Source organism: Dendronephthya gigantea, unplaced genomic scaffold (genome assembly GCF_004324835.1).
Source record: "Dendronephthya gigantea isolate DGI-Jeju-01 unplaced genomic scaffold, DenGig_1.0 000049F, whole genome shotgun sequence".
NCBI classification, from domain to species: domain Eukaryota; kingdom Metazoa; phylum Cnidaria; class Anthozoa; order Malacalcyonacea; family Nephtheidae; genus Dendronephthya; species Dendronephthya gigantea.
The window spans coordinates 762,955-778,695 of record NW_021163059.1 but is presented as its reverse complement, the minus strand read 5'-3'; the positions used below and the strand labels follow the sequence as shown (position 1 = coordinate 778,695).

The 15,741-nt window shown below is 36.5% G+C and overlaps 1 protein-coding gene across 1 annotated transcript; it reads right to left on the bottom strand.

The window, feature by feature from the left end:
- Positions 1 to 14,256: 14,256 nt before the first annotated feature.
- On the bottom strand, positions 14,257 to 15,101 carry LOC114528328. The gene is made up of 2 exons (XM_028549957.1): positions 14,869 to 15,101; positions 14,257 to 14,683 (listed from the first exon to the last, which is right to left on the bottom strand). Exons 1-2 carry the CDS (start codon positions 15,099 to 15,101, stop codon positions 14,257 to 14,259), a joined length of 660 nt encoding a protein of 219 aa, XP_028405758.1.
- Between the last annotated feature and the right edge of the window lie 640 nt (positions 15,102 to 15,741).

The window sequence follows — 15,741 nt, the reverse complement described above, 5'->3', positions numbered from 1 at the left end:
GGCGACCGCATGAGCAACTAAAAATATTGAATGGCAATATCGTGCAATTGAATATTAGCAATGAAACCTCGATTTGATCACATTCGATACATTCTTGCCAGAATTCAAAATCTTATAGCCTATTTGCGACAGACTGCTGGTGCTCCTGTAAATACTCTATAGATGGCCTCAAAGGTAGATTTTATTTTAAGCGTTTTAAATTGATCAGGCGAGCCAAAATACAACGACAAATCAGTAATAATCTTACTTGATATGCTGATTGCCTTTGCCAAGTAATCAAAGATATGATCTAATCAAATAAATGACTATAGCAATACGATGTGCCGGAACTTGCCATCCTTGCCGGAACTTGCCATCCTTGCAGGAACTTGCCATCCTTGCCGGAACTTGCCATCCATTCGATATTGCAATTTGTAGAACTAGTTGAAAATTTAATAAATGATAGCAATAGCGAAGACGGTAGTACAATGAGCGAAGAATTCCCATTATAGAGAATACAACATCTACTTGAGAACAAAGCAATAATGATGCTGTGATGAATATTGAAAACAATGAACAAAGGGTAGATGACATTACAGGAGGATTCAGTTGTACTGAGAAAAACAATGAGGATGGAAAAAAACAAGATGGCTTACATAAGAGAAAAGGACAAAGATGAAAAAGATTCTATGGAAAGTAGAGTTTCCAAAAGAAGAAGATGTATACCTAAAGTTTGCTTCTTCCATGGAGATTGAAGGGTATTTGTACAGCATCAGTTGATTCTATCGTCATTGTTGTGTCTCCACTAAATTCACTAATGAGTGATCAAATATCTTGTCTTGGCTTGAGCGGTATTAGAGCATCGGTTGTAAATATCAAACGTGTGAAGACTACCCAGGATGAAACCGAAGTCGAAGAAGTGATGTGAACATTGATTTCTGGCTTTGCGAAGAGCAAAAGTTGCGTGATGGTTATTACCACATTGTTTTCGCTCATCCAGAGTCATTTATCTCATGTAAACACGGACGTGATTTATTGTTGAGCAAAAAATACACTGATAATGTGGTTGCGATTGTCATTGACAAAGCGCATTGTATACTAGACTGGTAAGTATTGAATTTAATTTGTATAAATGATGAATACATTCACCCTCACACATCATCACAAAGTTTTTGGGATTTAGCAACTTCTTGTATAAATTCAATTAGCTATTTTGATAGTCAATGATAATGACTACAACCAGTTTAAAATATGCCACTGTTTTTCAAAACATTAACAAAACCAGTAAAAGCAATGTAAGTGCAAGTTTCTGTAGACGGTTCTTGCCTTACAGGTTATAGTAAAATACGCGCTTTGTGTTTCAGATGATATGTAATACCATAGATAATACAAATACGGTTTAAATCCTGTGACTTCGTTATAATCGTTGAATGTATTCGAGCTTGACGTTGAAAATACTATATGCTCTCTTTTATACGTTAGTTAGGAGTTAATCATGCATTTAATTATAAATATATGCATGCATTTACATTCCCGGTTCCTTAAATAATGTTATACTCATTATTTTACAAACATAAATAATTTACAATGGGATATTTATCCTGTGAAAATTTGCCTTTATCAAACGTATATCGGTTGTCCTTGAGCAGATGTTCAAAGTAATTTGTGCGTGGTATTTTGTTCCTCTGCTTTTAACAAAACTACCAACTTATGGATAGGTCTGCGGAGTTCCGTAGTCGATGTTTCCACTTTCACACTTCTAACAAATCCTTCAGAATCAGGTTCGGTCGCGGTTATCCTTCCCATTGACCATGAGCCTCTTGGAACGTCATCTTTCTTGATGATGACAATATCTCCAATGGCAACATTTCGTTTTGGTTGATTCCATTTCTGACGACTTTGTAAGGTAACCAAATACTGCCTTTTCCATCGAGACCAAAATAAATTTGCTAAATATTGGACTCGACGCCAACGGCGACGCATGTAAACATCTTCCCTTTGAGAATTTCCCAGTGGGGGTAGGATAATGTTGTTCTTCATAGTCAGCAAGTTGTTTGGTGATAGTGGTTGCAAATCATCAGGATCGGTTGAGACGAATGTGAGTGGTATTGAATTTACGATGGCTTCTACTTCACATATCATAGTTCGGAAGGATTCATCATCCAAACGGTCACCGTGTTCTTGTAAAATACCATTGAGTGTTTTCCGAATCGTTCTGATCTCTCGTTCCCATACGCCGCCCATGTGACTTGATGCTGGTGGGTTAAAGATCCAATCTATTCCAATTTGTCGCAACTTTCTTTGTATCAAAGCTTGATCCATATCATTCAGAGATTTAGTTAGTTCTTTGTTCGCTCCTACAAAATTGGTCCCGTTAACGTTGTCCCATTGCTCCATAACGTTTTAAGAATTTGCGACGATCTTTAATGAAGAACGCCCCAAAGTAATCGATACCAACATACGTGAAAGGTGGCGCAATATTGAGTCTCTCTGCTGGAAGGTCAGCCATTCTTTGCACATTGGGTGGAGCTCTCATACGTTGACAAGTAACACATTTGTATAGTTCATGACAAACTGCAGCATTCGCGCATACAATCCAGTACTTCTCGCGTGACCCAACTTTTGATGAATATAACGTATTAGCAAAGTGGTGACATGATTCTTGCGTGGGAGAATATAAGGATGTTTGGTTTCTTCTGCAATGTTTGCTCTTCTTAAACGACCACCAACTCGTAGAACATCTTGGTGAAGAAATGGACTTAATCGATAAATAGAACTAGTTCTTTTTATCTCAATCTTCTTTCGTCTCTCACACTGTCGTTTGTCTAGATCTGTGGAAATTTTTGCATCTTTGAGGACACGTATTTCTTTATTGAAAGCTTGGGCTTGAATACATCTTATTATAGCAATTTCTGCTTCTTCCAATTCTTGCACAATTATAGGTTGATTGAATTCCGTCTTCTTAGCGTTGTGTGTAAGTTGATCTTGTATCTCTTTGCGTTGTTGACTTCGTTTTAATAACATCGCTCGTAATCATAAGAACACTGCCACTGCTTTCTTCAACCGGTCCCAGTTTGAATAGAATTCTAAGAGTTTGTTGACAGTGGTAATTGAACTATTTATGGAAACAGCTGACGCATTAACGCACCTCTTGACTTCGGGATCTTTACTTCACACTGGATTTAGCACAAAGGGTTGTTCGGGCCAACAGTCTTCGATTTCCCACAGGAGTGATGGACCATTTAACCATTGACTTTGATTTAATAAGGTTTCTGCGTTCATACCCCTTGAAGCTTCATCCGCTGGATTATCTCTTGTTTCCACATACCGCCACTGTCCTGGGTCGGAGCACTCCTTGATTGCTTGAAAAAAACTGATATATGTGCAAAATAGAATTTTTTGTGCTTTAAATGAATATAAAATTTTTTTAAGTACCATAAACCTTTCTGTGATTGATTGAAAGCGGAAATATTTCTGAGTGCCGGTATTGTCTAAAACCTAAAAAAAACAGGATTTCTAATCTATAGCAAGATACTGTCAAGCACAATATGGTTGGTGGGCCTTGATTTTTGTTCCTTTGTAGTACTTGTCACAAGTTGGACAAAAAAAGAATCAAAGCACAGATGTGACGGGACGGTCCTTGATTCTATGTTGGTAAACTTCCTGAAGAAAAGTTAGGGATACCTCACCAAAGACTTCCTTGCACAATTTTGTGCTGTGATATTGTTCAATAGTTCCATTTTTTCGAACGAAACACACAACGAGCAGACGCTATATGAGCAAATGTTGTGAAGGAGAGAGCAATGCTGGCAGCTCTTCGCCCGAGCCACTTTCACTGATGACATATTGCACATTTTCAGTTTTAGTATGCTTTTCACTATTAGTTTTCCCTTGATTTTTCAGCGCATATTTCCCAGGTTTTTTAAATTCTATCTTCAGGGGCGTTGAGGTAAACAAAATCCTTTTCATGTTTTCTCTTTGAACGCTCAATATTTCCTCAGCAATTGAACATATAGCAACTGAGAAGATCAGATTATTAGGAGCTGCTTCAGAGTTTTTGCATGGTCGTTCGCTAGGTGTATTGCTGCCAATATTTTCGCTAATCAAATAACTTTGTCTGGCTTGCATCAATAAGTCACTCCTGTAGGAATGTGGATGAGAGAGGCCGTCATTCATTGCTCTTATTGTACCTTTATGATAACGACTAAGGTGATTATCAAGGCATTTGAAGTACTTTCCATAAATATTTCCGTAATTTGAACGGCTTGAGATTCTACAAATACCATTTTTTCTCTAAAAAACATGTTGGCTATTTGGTTTACATCGAAATGCTAGTTAGACAAAAAAATTTTCCAATTAATATTTTGTAATGTCCGACTTCGACCGAGCGATGCCAGAATTTTCAATATCACCTTTGTAATTATACGAATACTGCATATAACTGAATCCTGAATTGCAATAAGGTTATAGATCTCACCTTTGCAGGGAAACATGACCGGTTCCTCCTCATCTGTGATTTGAAATATTCAGAATATATATTCAAAGTACCTAAATATTACAATTATATTCACGCGAAAGGTCATATAAGCTTGCCCCTGTGAGTCGTTCGCGATAGCGTACACACGCGATAAGCTCAAATATCAAATCAACATACATGCACTTTAAATTACATACTCCAAAGGCAAAGCGATATAAAAAACCAGAATGTTCTACGCAAAAAATTGAGGAGATTCGATCATTTGTAAATTTCACTTACTGTAATTAAAAATTCAATACGCTTATGACGCTTAGATTGATATAAAAGCAACTTCTCATTGACTAAAAACCACGCTGTCTACGCAAAGAAGCCATACGAGACGAACTGAAACACGATACTGGATTTTATCAACTATTGCAACCACAGGAAACAGTCAAAATATAACACAATTCAGATGCTTGGAGTGAACCTCGAAATTTGACACTCGTATGAATTCTAATATTAGGGTAACTTTTACTAACATGGTTCAAGAATGTTATAAACTATACCGATCTTGACAAACCTTACCCCAAAAAATGAAATTTGACACCTGTTTTATGAATTCTAATATTAGGGTAACTTTTACTAATATGCTACAAGAATATTATAAACTATATCGATCTTGACAAACCTTGCCCCAACAAATGAAATTTGACACCCGTTTTATGAATTCTAATATTAGGGTAACTTTCACTAACATGGTTCAAGACTATTATAAACTATATCGATCTTAACAAACCTTACCCCAACAAATGAAATTTGACACCTGTTTTATGAATTCTAATATTACGGTAAGTTTCACTAATATGGTTCAAAAATGTTATAAACTATACCGATCTTGACAAACCTTACCCCAAAAAATGAAATTTGACACCTGTTTTATGAATTCTAATATTAGGGTAACTTTTACTAATATGCTACAAGAATATTACAAACTATATCAATCTTAACAAACCTTACCCCAAAAAATGAAATTTGACACCCGTGTTATGAATTTTAATATTAGGGTAACTTTTACTAACATGGCTCAAGAATGCTATAAACTATAAAGGCGCTGCTACACTATGCAACTTGTCTCGCAACTTGCCTCGCAATTTTGTTGCGACACAAGTTGCAAGACAAATTGCAGAGTGTAACATGCCTCGCAATCATCAAGTCTCGCAATATTTTTGTTGCATGAAGCATTGCACAAAGTAGAAGCAGGTTCTACTTTTCGCAACAATTGCGGCAACGCTGCAACACATTTTGTAAACATTGCATAGTGTAACATCCCTCTGCAACTTGTTTCGCAATGTTTTGTTTCGAGCAGCCAATAAAAGCGCGCCATTTAATTACTTCCCAAGAATACAGAACACTCCGACAAAATAAAATGGCTGCCAGTGAAGAAAGCGCTGAACTCTCGTCTAAAATCACAGATGCAGTAAAGAAGGAATTAATATTAGCTCTCAAAGATTGTCCTTCGTTATGGAATACTTCGTTCACCATTTATAAAGATAAACAAAAAAAGATAGAGGATACGCAATCCCTGGCAAATCGTTTCAGGATGTCAGTTGATGAGATCAAGAAATTGTTTCACAGTCTTCGAACTTCCATGGCAAGGGAGATCAAGCGAAAGCAAGGGAACGAGGCCTATGTATCCTGTTGGAAATTCTTTAAGGACATGGAATTTTTAAAGGACGAAATAGTTAAAAGTATTGAAGATAAAAGCAGCAGAGAATGGGATGACCATGAGGTCGAAATTCTTATTGATTTTTACAAAGAGCACGACTTTCTCTGGGATCACCACATGGAACAGTACAAAGATCGTAACTTGCGAGATGCTAGGTTAAACAAGCTGTTGGATACGCTAAGTGGTCGTACGATCGAAGATATTAAAAATCACTGGCATACTTTGAAAACAATTTTTGATAGAGAAAATAAACGTGAGGAGGGAAGCAAAAGATCTGGCGCTGGGACTGATTCGGTATATAAGCCGAATTGGAAGTTTTACGATTCTATGCAGTTTACTGAAGAGTGCAAAGATATTGACAATTCAGTGTCTACTCTCACAACTGCTGCTAACGAGAATGATCTGGGTATAACTAGCAAAAAACGAAAAAAAGAATCAAACCAAATGAATGATGAGATAGCTGAAGCCAGAATGGAATTCTATAAACAAGCAGTTGAGGTTCTCAAAGGCCCAGAAGAAAATAGAAGCTGTGACAACATAGACCCCCGTCCATGTATGAGAGAGATTTCTGCCTTCGGACAGGTAGTCCAAGAGACTCTTGCAAGGTTTGATCCAATGCAATGAGTTCTAGCTAGAAAACTAATCAATGATGTTTTGTACGAAGTTGAAATGGGTTTGAACATGAATGGAGGAAATGTGCCCCAACCACAGATGGTTCCATCATTTCAATCTCAACATGGGCATATGCCTCCATTCTCCTTCCACCACACTGAGACCCCAGTTTCATTCCCCCCATACCATCATGCAAGAAGTTTATCACCTGCAAGTTCAACTTCTTCATAAGATGGACACCGATCCTCACTAACACACATGCCACCAAGTTCTTATGGTATGACAGAATACGAACAGTCAGGATGATGGTTTGTAAATATTTGCATATTTTCTGGCAGGACAAACAACTTGTAGGGAGTGTGTGCACTCCCTACAAGTTGTTTGTCCTGCCAGAAAATATGCAAATATTTACAAACCATCATCCTGACTGTTCGTATTCTACTAGGGAGTAGTCTGTATTGTGAAAAAAAAACTTGCAAGACATGTTTTTCATGGCTGCCTAAAAACATATACAAGGTTGGGTCTATAATGTGCATAAACTAAATTTTGCTTATTTGTACAATATTAATATTTGGTTCCTATTTTCAAAACTTTTATTGAAAATATTATTACAAAAATGTCTTAATTTTATTGACATTCTAAACAAGATAATAATCATGTTGAGTTTTTAATCTGAATTTAATGACATTTATAGTTCTGATTGATGTGTGAAAGGAGTATCCCTTATACACAAAACATTAACTGAACATGTGAGCAAGTTAGTCAATTCCACACATCCTCCATTGCCATGTTACGGCACCTTCATTGTTAAAATACTGTTTATACTCCTCACGAATGTCCCTTGCTGCATTTGAAAAGTTGTTGCTACAGGAAGGGAAAAAATCTAACCAAGAGGTATTGGGCGCATCAGCTCGCCAGCTTCCAGGGATGATTCTACCAGTTCTGTAATCTTCAGTATCTAGTAGGATTGATGGCATTTCCGGCCTGAAATAAGACATATAAATATTAAAGGTATATACAGTGAAACTAGATTGTGAGTAAACTGTATAAATAATTATAAACAAGGGTGTTCTAAGATCACGAGTAAATCTATCTAGGAAATATGGTTTTCTGTAATATGGTGAAACTTTTTGTAACACGAAGCCTCGTTATCAAAAAAAGAAGTTACCAAAATTCCTATATTCTAAGAGGCCATATGTTTGTTCAGAACTCTTTTATACTCACCTAAGAAAATTGTGCAATACAAGTACTGCCAGTGTTATTTTAATTACTTTCTCTGGCTGTAGAAGAATGGGAGCCCGAAATACTCTCCACATGTTTGCAATTATACCAAACCCATTTTCGGAGATCCGTCTCATTCGAGACAGTCGATAATTAAATACTCTTTCTTCATTGGTCAATCCAGTGCGGGGATAAGGCTTCATAAGGTAAGTTGTCAAAGGGAAAGCGTCATCACCAGTCAGAACATACGGCACCAATTTTTCTCTCCCTGGAAGTGATTTAGTGGGTGGCAGACATATCTCATTTGTTTCAAGTAATCTCTTCATGTCACTTCTCTGCCAGATTCCACCATCAGGTGCTCTGCCATTAGTTCCAATGTCTGCCCAAAGGCATTCACAATTGGGGCCAATAATTGCCAGCAATATGTTATTACTCTTATAGTCAAAATGTTACACTGTTATTACTCTTATAGTCAAAATAATGAGATCCCGCATTATAAGGTTGTTGTAATGTTATTCTCTTTCCATCAATAGCCCCAATACCATTTGGGAAATTCCACCGTGCTTCAAATGCCCGAGCTACCTCAAGCCACTCCTTCTCAGTCGTAGGAGTTTTCAAATATGTTGGCTGAAGTGTGTCATATAGAGCTTCACAGCATTCAATAACAATTGAAGATATTAAAGTTCGGCTAATACGGAATGAGTATTCCAAGGACTAAAATGTTTCACCGGTAGCTAAATATCTTAATGTTACAGCTAACCTTTCTACTGCTTTAATGCTTGGTCGCAGTAACGTTTCTTTTTTGGCAATACGGCTGCCAATCTTGTCCAAAAGAAACTGAAATTGTTGGCTGTTGACTCTAAAGAATTCTCTGTAACCAACAGAATCCTCGATAACAAGTTCTTTGACTAGTTGGTGGAAGGCCCCTCTTTCTTCCCTTCTTGCTATCCACGATCTTACCCAATGAATTCTATCTCTTTTCTTAACTATATCGTCTTCTTCTTCCTCCATCATTATGTCAATTACCCCTATTAGCAGCAAACGTTTGCACTTTGCTTTTTTTACCTTTTCGAGCGCCATCTTGTATTTATATTACGCGCCAAAATCAAACCTCTTACCCAGACCCATTTAAAAAATCGCTCAGGATTGCGAGAAAAATTACAAGCATCATTGAACAGTGTAACACCCCCGACGTTGCAGCTGCAATATCTTCAATTCTAAAAATACAGCCATTGCGAGGCAAGTTGCAAGACAAGTTGCATAGTGTAACAGCGCCTTAACGATCTTGACAAACCTTACCCCAAAAAATGAAATTTGACACCCGTTTTATAAATTCTAATATTAGGGTAACTTTCACCTAACATGGTTCAAGACTATTATAAACTATATCGATCTTGACAAACCTTGCCCCAACAAATGAAATTTGACACCCGTGTTATGAATTCTAATATTAGGTAACTTTTACTAACATGGTTCAAGAACGCTATAGACTATAACGATCTTGACAAACCTTACCGCAGAAAATGAAATTTGACACCTGTTTTATGAATTCTAATATTAGGGTAACTTTCACTAATATGCTACAAGAATATTACAAACTATATCAATCTTAACAAACCCTACCCCAAAAAATGAAATTTGACACCCGTGTTATGAATTCTAATATTAGGGTAACTTTTACTAACATGGTTCAAGAATGCTATAAACTATAACGATCTTGACAAACCTTACCCCAAAAAATGAAATTTGACACCTGTTTTATGAACTCTAATATGAGGGTACCTTTTACTAACATGGTTCAAGAATTTTATAAACTATACCGATCTTGACAAACCTTACCCCCAAAAATGAAATTTGACACCCGTGTTATGAACTGTAATATTGGGGTAACTTTTACTAAAATGCTATATGACGCCAGTCGTTGGAGAGTAGGAATTCAAACATTTATAGTTAATCGGAGGCTGTGATTAACAATTTAGAGTGTTAAATTTTTATTGAAATTATTATATTTTATAATTTATATTATGAATGTAGCTAGGAAGGGTCTAGGAATTTTTTTGTAAAAACATCTTATGCTATAGGTAGAAAGTTAATAATTAGTTCCAGCTAATAATAGTATTCTAAAGTTAAATTTGTTTCTCAGTCACATGTAATTCATACACGGTAGAATTGAAATTAACACGAGCTGTTTAAAATTACTTGTGTATGTCATCCATTGCTTCATCGAATTTCACATTGTCTACTTCAATCAAACCTCCTACACTCTGAGAGGGTGTTGCTAGCTGAAACGTTACAATATTATGATCTGGGACAGGTATGACCACTATATCAGACCACATCTTTTTAAGGCTCTGTAATTGTTGCTGATAATATACCATTTTTGACCATGCAAGAGAACGCAAACCAATTTACTTCTTCTCAAGCACTTTATGACCCAGAAATGACCTGATAATTTCTATCTGACTGAGAAAGAATGAAGAAAATTCCAACATTTCATTTTGAAGCAAAACAATCTGTTATTGGCACCTTTCTTTTAGGCAAAATAATTCAATTGCCCTTTTTTTATGCTGATAAGTGTGTCTGCTTCTTTATTAGCAACCATAACACTGCGAAATATTTCTCCAACAGGATTCTTTATGTTGTTGAAAGACATGACACTGTCAGATAGTCCATTAATGAGACCAAGATTACACTTCATATTGGAAACCATGCGATCAATTTGGTTCCCAAGCTCAATGGCAATTGCTTGTCCATCTAAAATAAAAATACGTCACTTTGCTAAACAACCATTTTTCTTTTATGGAACTTACCATGCCAGGTTATTTTCATAATATTAAACACATGATATCTGTATTCAATACCTGCATACTTTGCCTTTAGTTCCAGTAAAAAGACTCTTTCGGATGCCATACAATGAAGAGTGAGTAGAATGGTTTGTTGTTTCTTGACATTTAGCCTTTTTGAAGCATTCTGAATAGCCTGTTCACCTTCTTCCCATCTCTTTCGCACACCATGTTTTCTTTCCATTCCTGATAAAGCTTTTTCGTTCCTGTCGATCATAAGTCGATTAGATTAGTCACAGCCTCTGGATGCGAGGAATCATTCCATTCATGAATCAACCGGTGAATCATTCAAAGGATACCTTTGCCAATATCAATTGCAAATGATAAACAACAGTACTTTACTTCTTCTTTTTCTTCTCAATCACAGGCATCTGTTCTGGCTCTTCTTCCTGAGCGTAATTCAATTCATCCCTATAACATATATGTAACATATCCCGCTCTGGTATAATTAAACATTTTCACTATTCACCGATTTTTAAAAAAAAATGCAATGTTGCAAGAAAACGCGTGGGCAGTGGGTTTGTAAGGCTCCATCGAAAAATAATTGCTGTAAGTCATTTATATCATTGAGCGATTTGTTTCATCCTTCATCTTACCTTGATTTCTTGGAAGTAAGTAGCAAATCAACATGGGACTCATCCCACTGATAATAGTCCAGGTCTAAGTATAAAAAAGTCACCATACTGGATAATGATAATGCCGTAACTAAAGTAAGATACTATACTAGTCTAAAATGCAGGAACTGATCAACGTAATTGTGTTGAACAGTTCTGTTTCCACATAGAAAAATATTTGGCATTACTTTCTGTCACTGGTGATATTTCTTTTTTTTCTTCTTCAATCCATGCCCTAATGACTGTCTCATTACATCCATCTATAACATAAACGTTTGACAGAGTAACCTATAAACAAGTCTAAAGAGAAAAGTTTTCTTCGTACCTGGTAGATTTGTCAAAAGATTGCTCAGCTCTGCTTCAACAGTAGTCAATAATGATGTGGTCCGAACGTGTTTTGCCATTAACATTGGGCCTAAAGTTTAAAAAATATACTATAAAAACATATACTTGGGTCATAATATTATACACTTAATGTATGCTAGCTTCCGAGGGAAATAGCGAGTATTGTTTTCCCAAGAGTCTGAATGTTTCCCGAGACGAAGTTGAGGAAAACATTGAGACTCTACGTAGAACAAGACTCACTATTTCCCGAGGTAGTGTACGTTAAGTTGTTTGTTATACAGGGTGTATAAAAAAAAAGTAGACAATTTTGAAATGTTAAGAAAACTATAAATTTGTCAAAATATCTCATTTGTCTACTTTTTTTTATACACCCTGTATAGGAACAAAAACATACATATCCAAAAACAATTTCATTAAAAAAACCCACTTTACTTTGTTATGACAAGAAGGGCAACATGCAATTTTTCACTTGTTTCCCGCCAGGGAAATTGCATTTATTTAAAATCATGTCACTACGAATGAACCAACCAAATTTAGAATACACAGCACCTATATAACAATCATCTTATTTCTTTACTGTGGTGTTTGCCGTAATGAATTGAAGCATCCGTCAAAACATCAACTCTTTTGTCAACTGACATTTCTTTGGTAATGGTAGAAAATTGTCTCATGAATGTCCTTCGCGGACTGTATTTTACCTAAAATTCGAAAAGGAAATCATTAGTAAAATGACTACATACTAATGCGCCAGGAAAATATGAAACATCCTGTATGATAAATCTGATTAAAAATTGTCACGCCAAACTTATCCAATCATACGAAATGACTACATTATAATCAGGCGAAAAAAGTCATTGTGACATAATTTTTGAAGGATTGCGTTTCTCATGACCACATATGACATATCAATTTAGACTATAAATAATCATCAATACCTGACAAGAAGGTTTGTGACCATAACTGTGAAATATGGGTATAGCCAGACTTGTGTCAGACAAAAAAGATCCCTGATCAAAAACCTAATGGAATATTCAATTACCAACTTCAAAAAGACTGGCATGCTGCAGTGCACGCATCTTCTATGAATATGAGGTTCGTCAGTATTGCCAACCTGAAGAAGATTTGATAACAAACATGCGATGTCATACATTAGAACAATATTTAATGCATTTGACGAGATGCTTGCTTTAAGCTTTTCCAACTCGTAGACCGAGAACGAAATCTTATAGAAGAAAATTAATAGTATATTGTATTATACATGGGGCAACTGGAAACTAACGTACATAGTGAACACTCTAACTGTACACACACACACACATTGTGCACTCTCATCAACTTATCAATTTGACAATTCATCTCTGCCTGTCCAAGCACTGTCATGAACCTTGTTTCACGCGTGGATAATATGTGACACATGTATATATGTATATAAAGAGATTACTTCATGGTTGGCGAGTGCGTACGATTTTTATGCACGAGTTGTGAAGGATCCTTTGCAACGAGTGCATAATAAAAATCGTACAAACGAGCCAACCATGAAGTAATTTGTTTATTAAATGTGTATAGAGATCAATTTGACAACGACATGCTTTTAATATGTATATATATATATGTATATACGTTTATATGTATATATGTAGACAGATAGATGTATATATATATATATATATATATATATATATATATAATATCAATTTGACAACGACACGCTTTTAATATGTATATATATATATGTATATACGTTTATATGTATATATGTAGACAGATAGATGTATATATATATATATATATATATATATATATATATATATATATATATATATGTAGACAGATAGATGTATGTATATATATAAATATATATATATATATATATATACAATGATTTTCTGGCGAATCCAGGGCAATGATTCCCTGGCAAATCCAGGGCATCGTTGTTGGTTTCTGTCGTAACCCGTGGCTGTTCATGGGATGACTTGTGCGAGATCTCTGTCGTTCCATTGACTTGGGGGGCGAGATACTTGATGGCTACAGTATCTTCTCTTCCATCCGGAAATCTAACATATGCATACTGAGGATTTGCTTCAATCAACTCCACTTCGTCTACTAGGGGATCAAATTTGGATTTTCTTACTTGGCACTTCAATAAAACTAACCCAGGAGTGGTTAACCATGTTGGTACAGAAGTTCCACTGGTCGATAGACGTTGATGGATGAAGAGGCGCTCGTGTGGGGTGACATTGGTTGTGGTGCACAACAACGATCTGATAGAATGTAAAGCGTCATGCAAGACATCTTGCCAACAGCTGACAGGAAGATCTCGTGTCTGGAGGGCTAGTATAACAGCCTTCCATAAAGTACCATTCAATCGTTCCACTTGTCCGTTTCCACCAGGGTTATATGGCATAGTTTGGCTCGATGAGATTCCTTTCTGAAACAGAAAATCTTTAAGCTTAGCACTCATAAAACCTGAACCTCTGTTCGTGTGGATATACATCGGATATACATAACATTTTCTTCCCCGGCTCTGTAAACTATGTCGAAATAGTAAGTAGACAATTCCAGTCTCCATCTCATAATCTTATTGTTCTTTATCTTGCTTCTACGTTTTGTGTCGAACATATATGGTACCGACTTCTGGTCGGTGATCAGGGTGAAATGCTTTCCTGTTAAACAGTGTCTCCATTTTCTTACAGCTTCTACAATAGCGGCAGCTTCTTTCTCAACTGATGAATGCTTTAATTCCGAGCCACTCAATGTTCTCAAAAAGAATGCAACTGGTCGACTGTTTTGATTCAAAGTTGCCGAGAGGGCAAACACTGACGCATCTGTTTCACTTGGAATGGCTGTGCTTCGTCCACTGCTTGAACTACAGACTTTTCTACATCTAGTTTTAAAGAGTTGAATGACTTCAGAGCATCACCTGCTAGTGAAAATGTCGCATTCTGCGCCAACGGTCTCACTTTTGTAGCAAAGTCTTTTATCCACTGCGAGTAGTATGAGAAGAGCCCTACCGCTCGTTTCTGTGCTTTCCGATCTCTAGGGACAGGTAATTCTCAAAGTGGGCTCAACCTTTCAGGATCCGGTTTTATGTCTTCGTTGCTAACCACACTGCCAAGAATACTAATGGTTGTCGTTGAGAATATGCACTTTTCTTGATTAAATGTCAAAATTCTTCTCTTTGCGGCATTTAGAAAACTTTCAAGATTTCTGTCGTGATGAGCTTGATCATGACCACAAATTGTGATATTGTCGAGGTATGCAAAGGTGTCTTCCAAAGATTCATCCGTTATAAAATTATCCATTGTTCTTTGGAATGCTGCTGCACCATTCGTCACTCCAAATGGCACTCTGCGGAATTGATACAAACGTTGATTAGTTTCGAAAGCGGTATATTTCTTCTCTTCTTCTCTAATTGGAACTTGATGGTACGCACTTTTCAGATCAATGGTGCTGAATACTTTATACTGAGCAATCTTAGTGACGGTTTCATCTATCCTAGGCAATGGATATGCATCAAGCTGAGTAAATCGATTGATTGTTTGCAAATAATCAATCACCAGCCTCTTCCAATGCCTCTCGTTCCAAGTCACAACGACTTGAGCTCTCCACGGTGAATCACTTGGTTCTATGTTACCTTCTTCTAAGAGTTTTTGAACTTCAATCGTAATGAACTCTCTATCTTCACAGCTATATCTCCTAGATTTGGTAGCTACAGGTTTGCAATCAGCTGTTAGGTACTGAAATAAGGGAGGGGTTTCCGTCTTCAAAGATGTCAAGCCACATACTTTCAAGGGTGGGGCAGCTCCGCCATAGTGGATTGTTACACTTTTGTGTTGTGCTTGCCAATTCTGTCCGAGAATAATATCAGTACACAAATTGGGCAGGATATACAGCTTAACATTGGGGTATATCCTACCTTTCAAAGTTATATCAGTGTAACAA

Coding starts and splice junctions, on each gene's coding strand:
- LOC114528328 (XM_028549957.1), bottom strand. CDS start 15,101: ATGGATAATTTTATAACGGATGAATCTTTGGAAGACACCTTTGCATAC. Junction 14,684..14,868: donor ATAAAACCGGATCCTGAAAG/GTTGAGCCCACT, acceptor CTTTAAAACTAG/ATGTAGAAAAGTCTGTAGTT.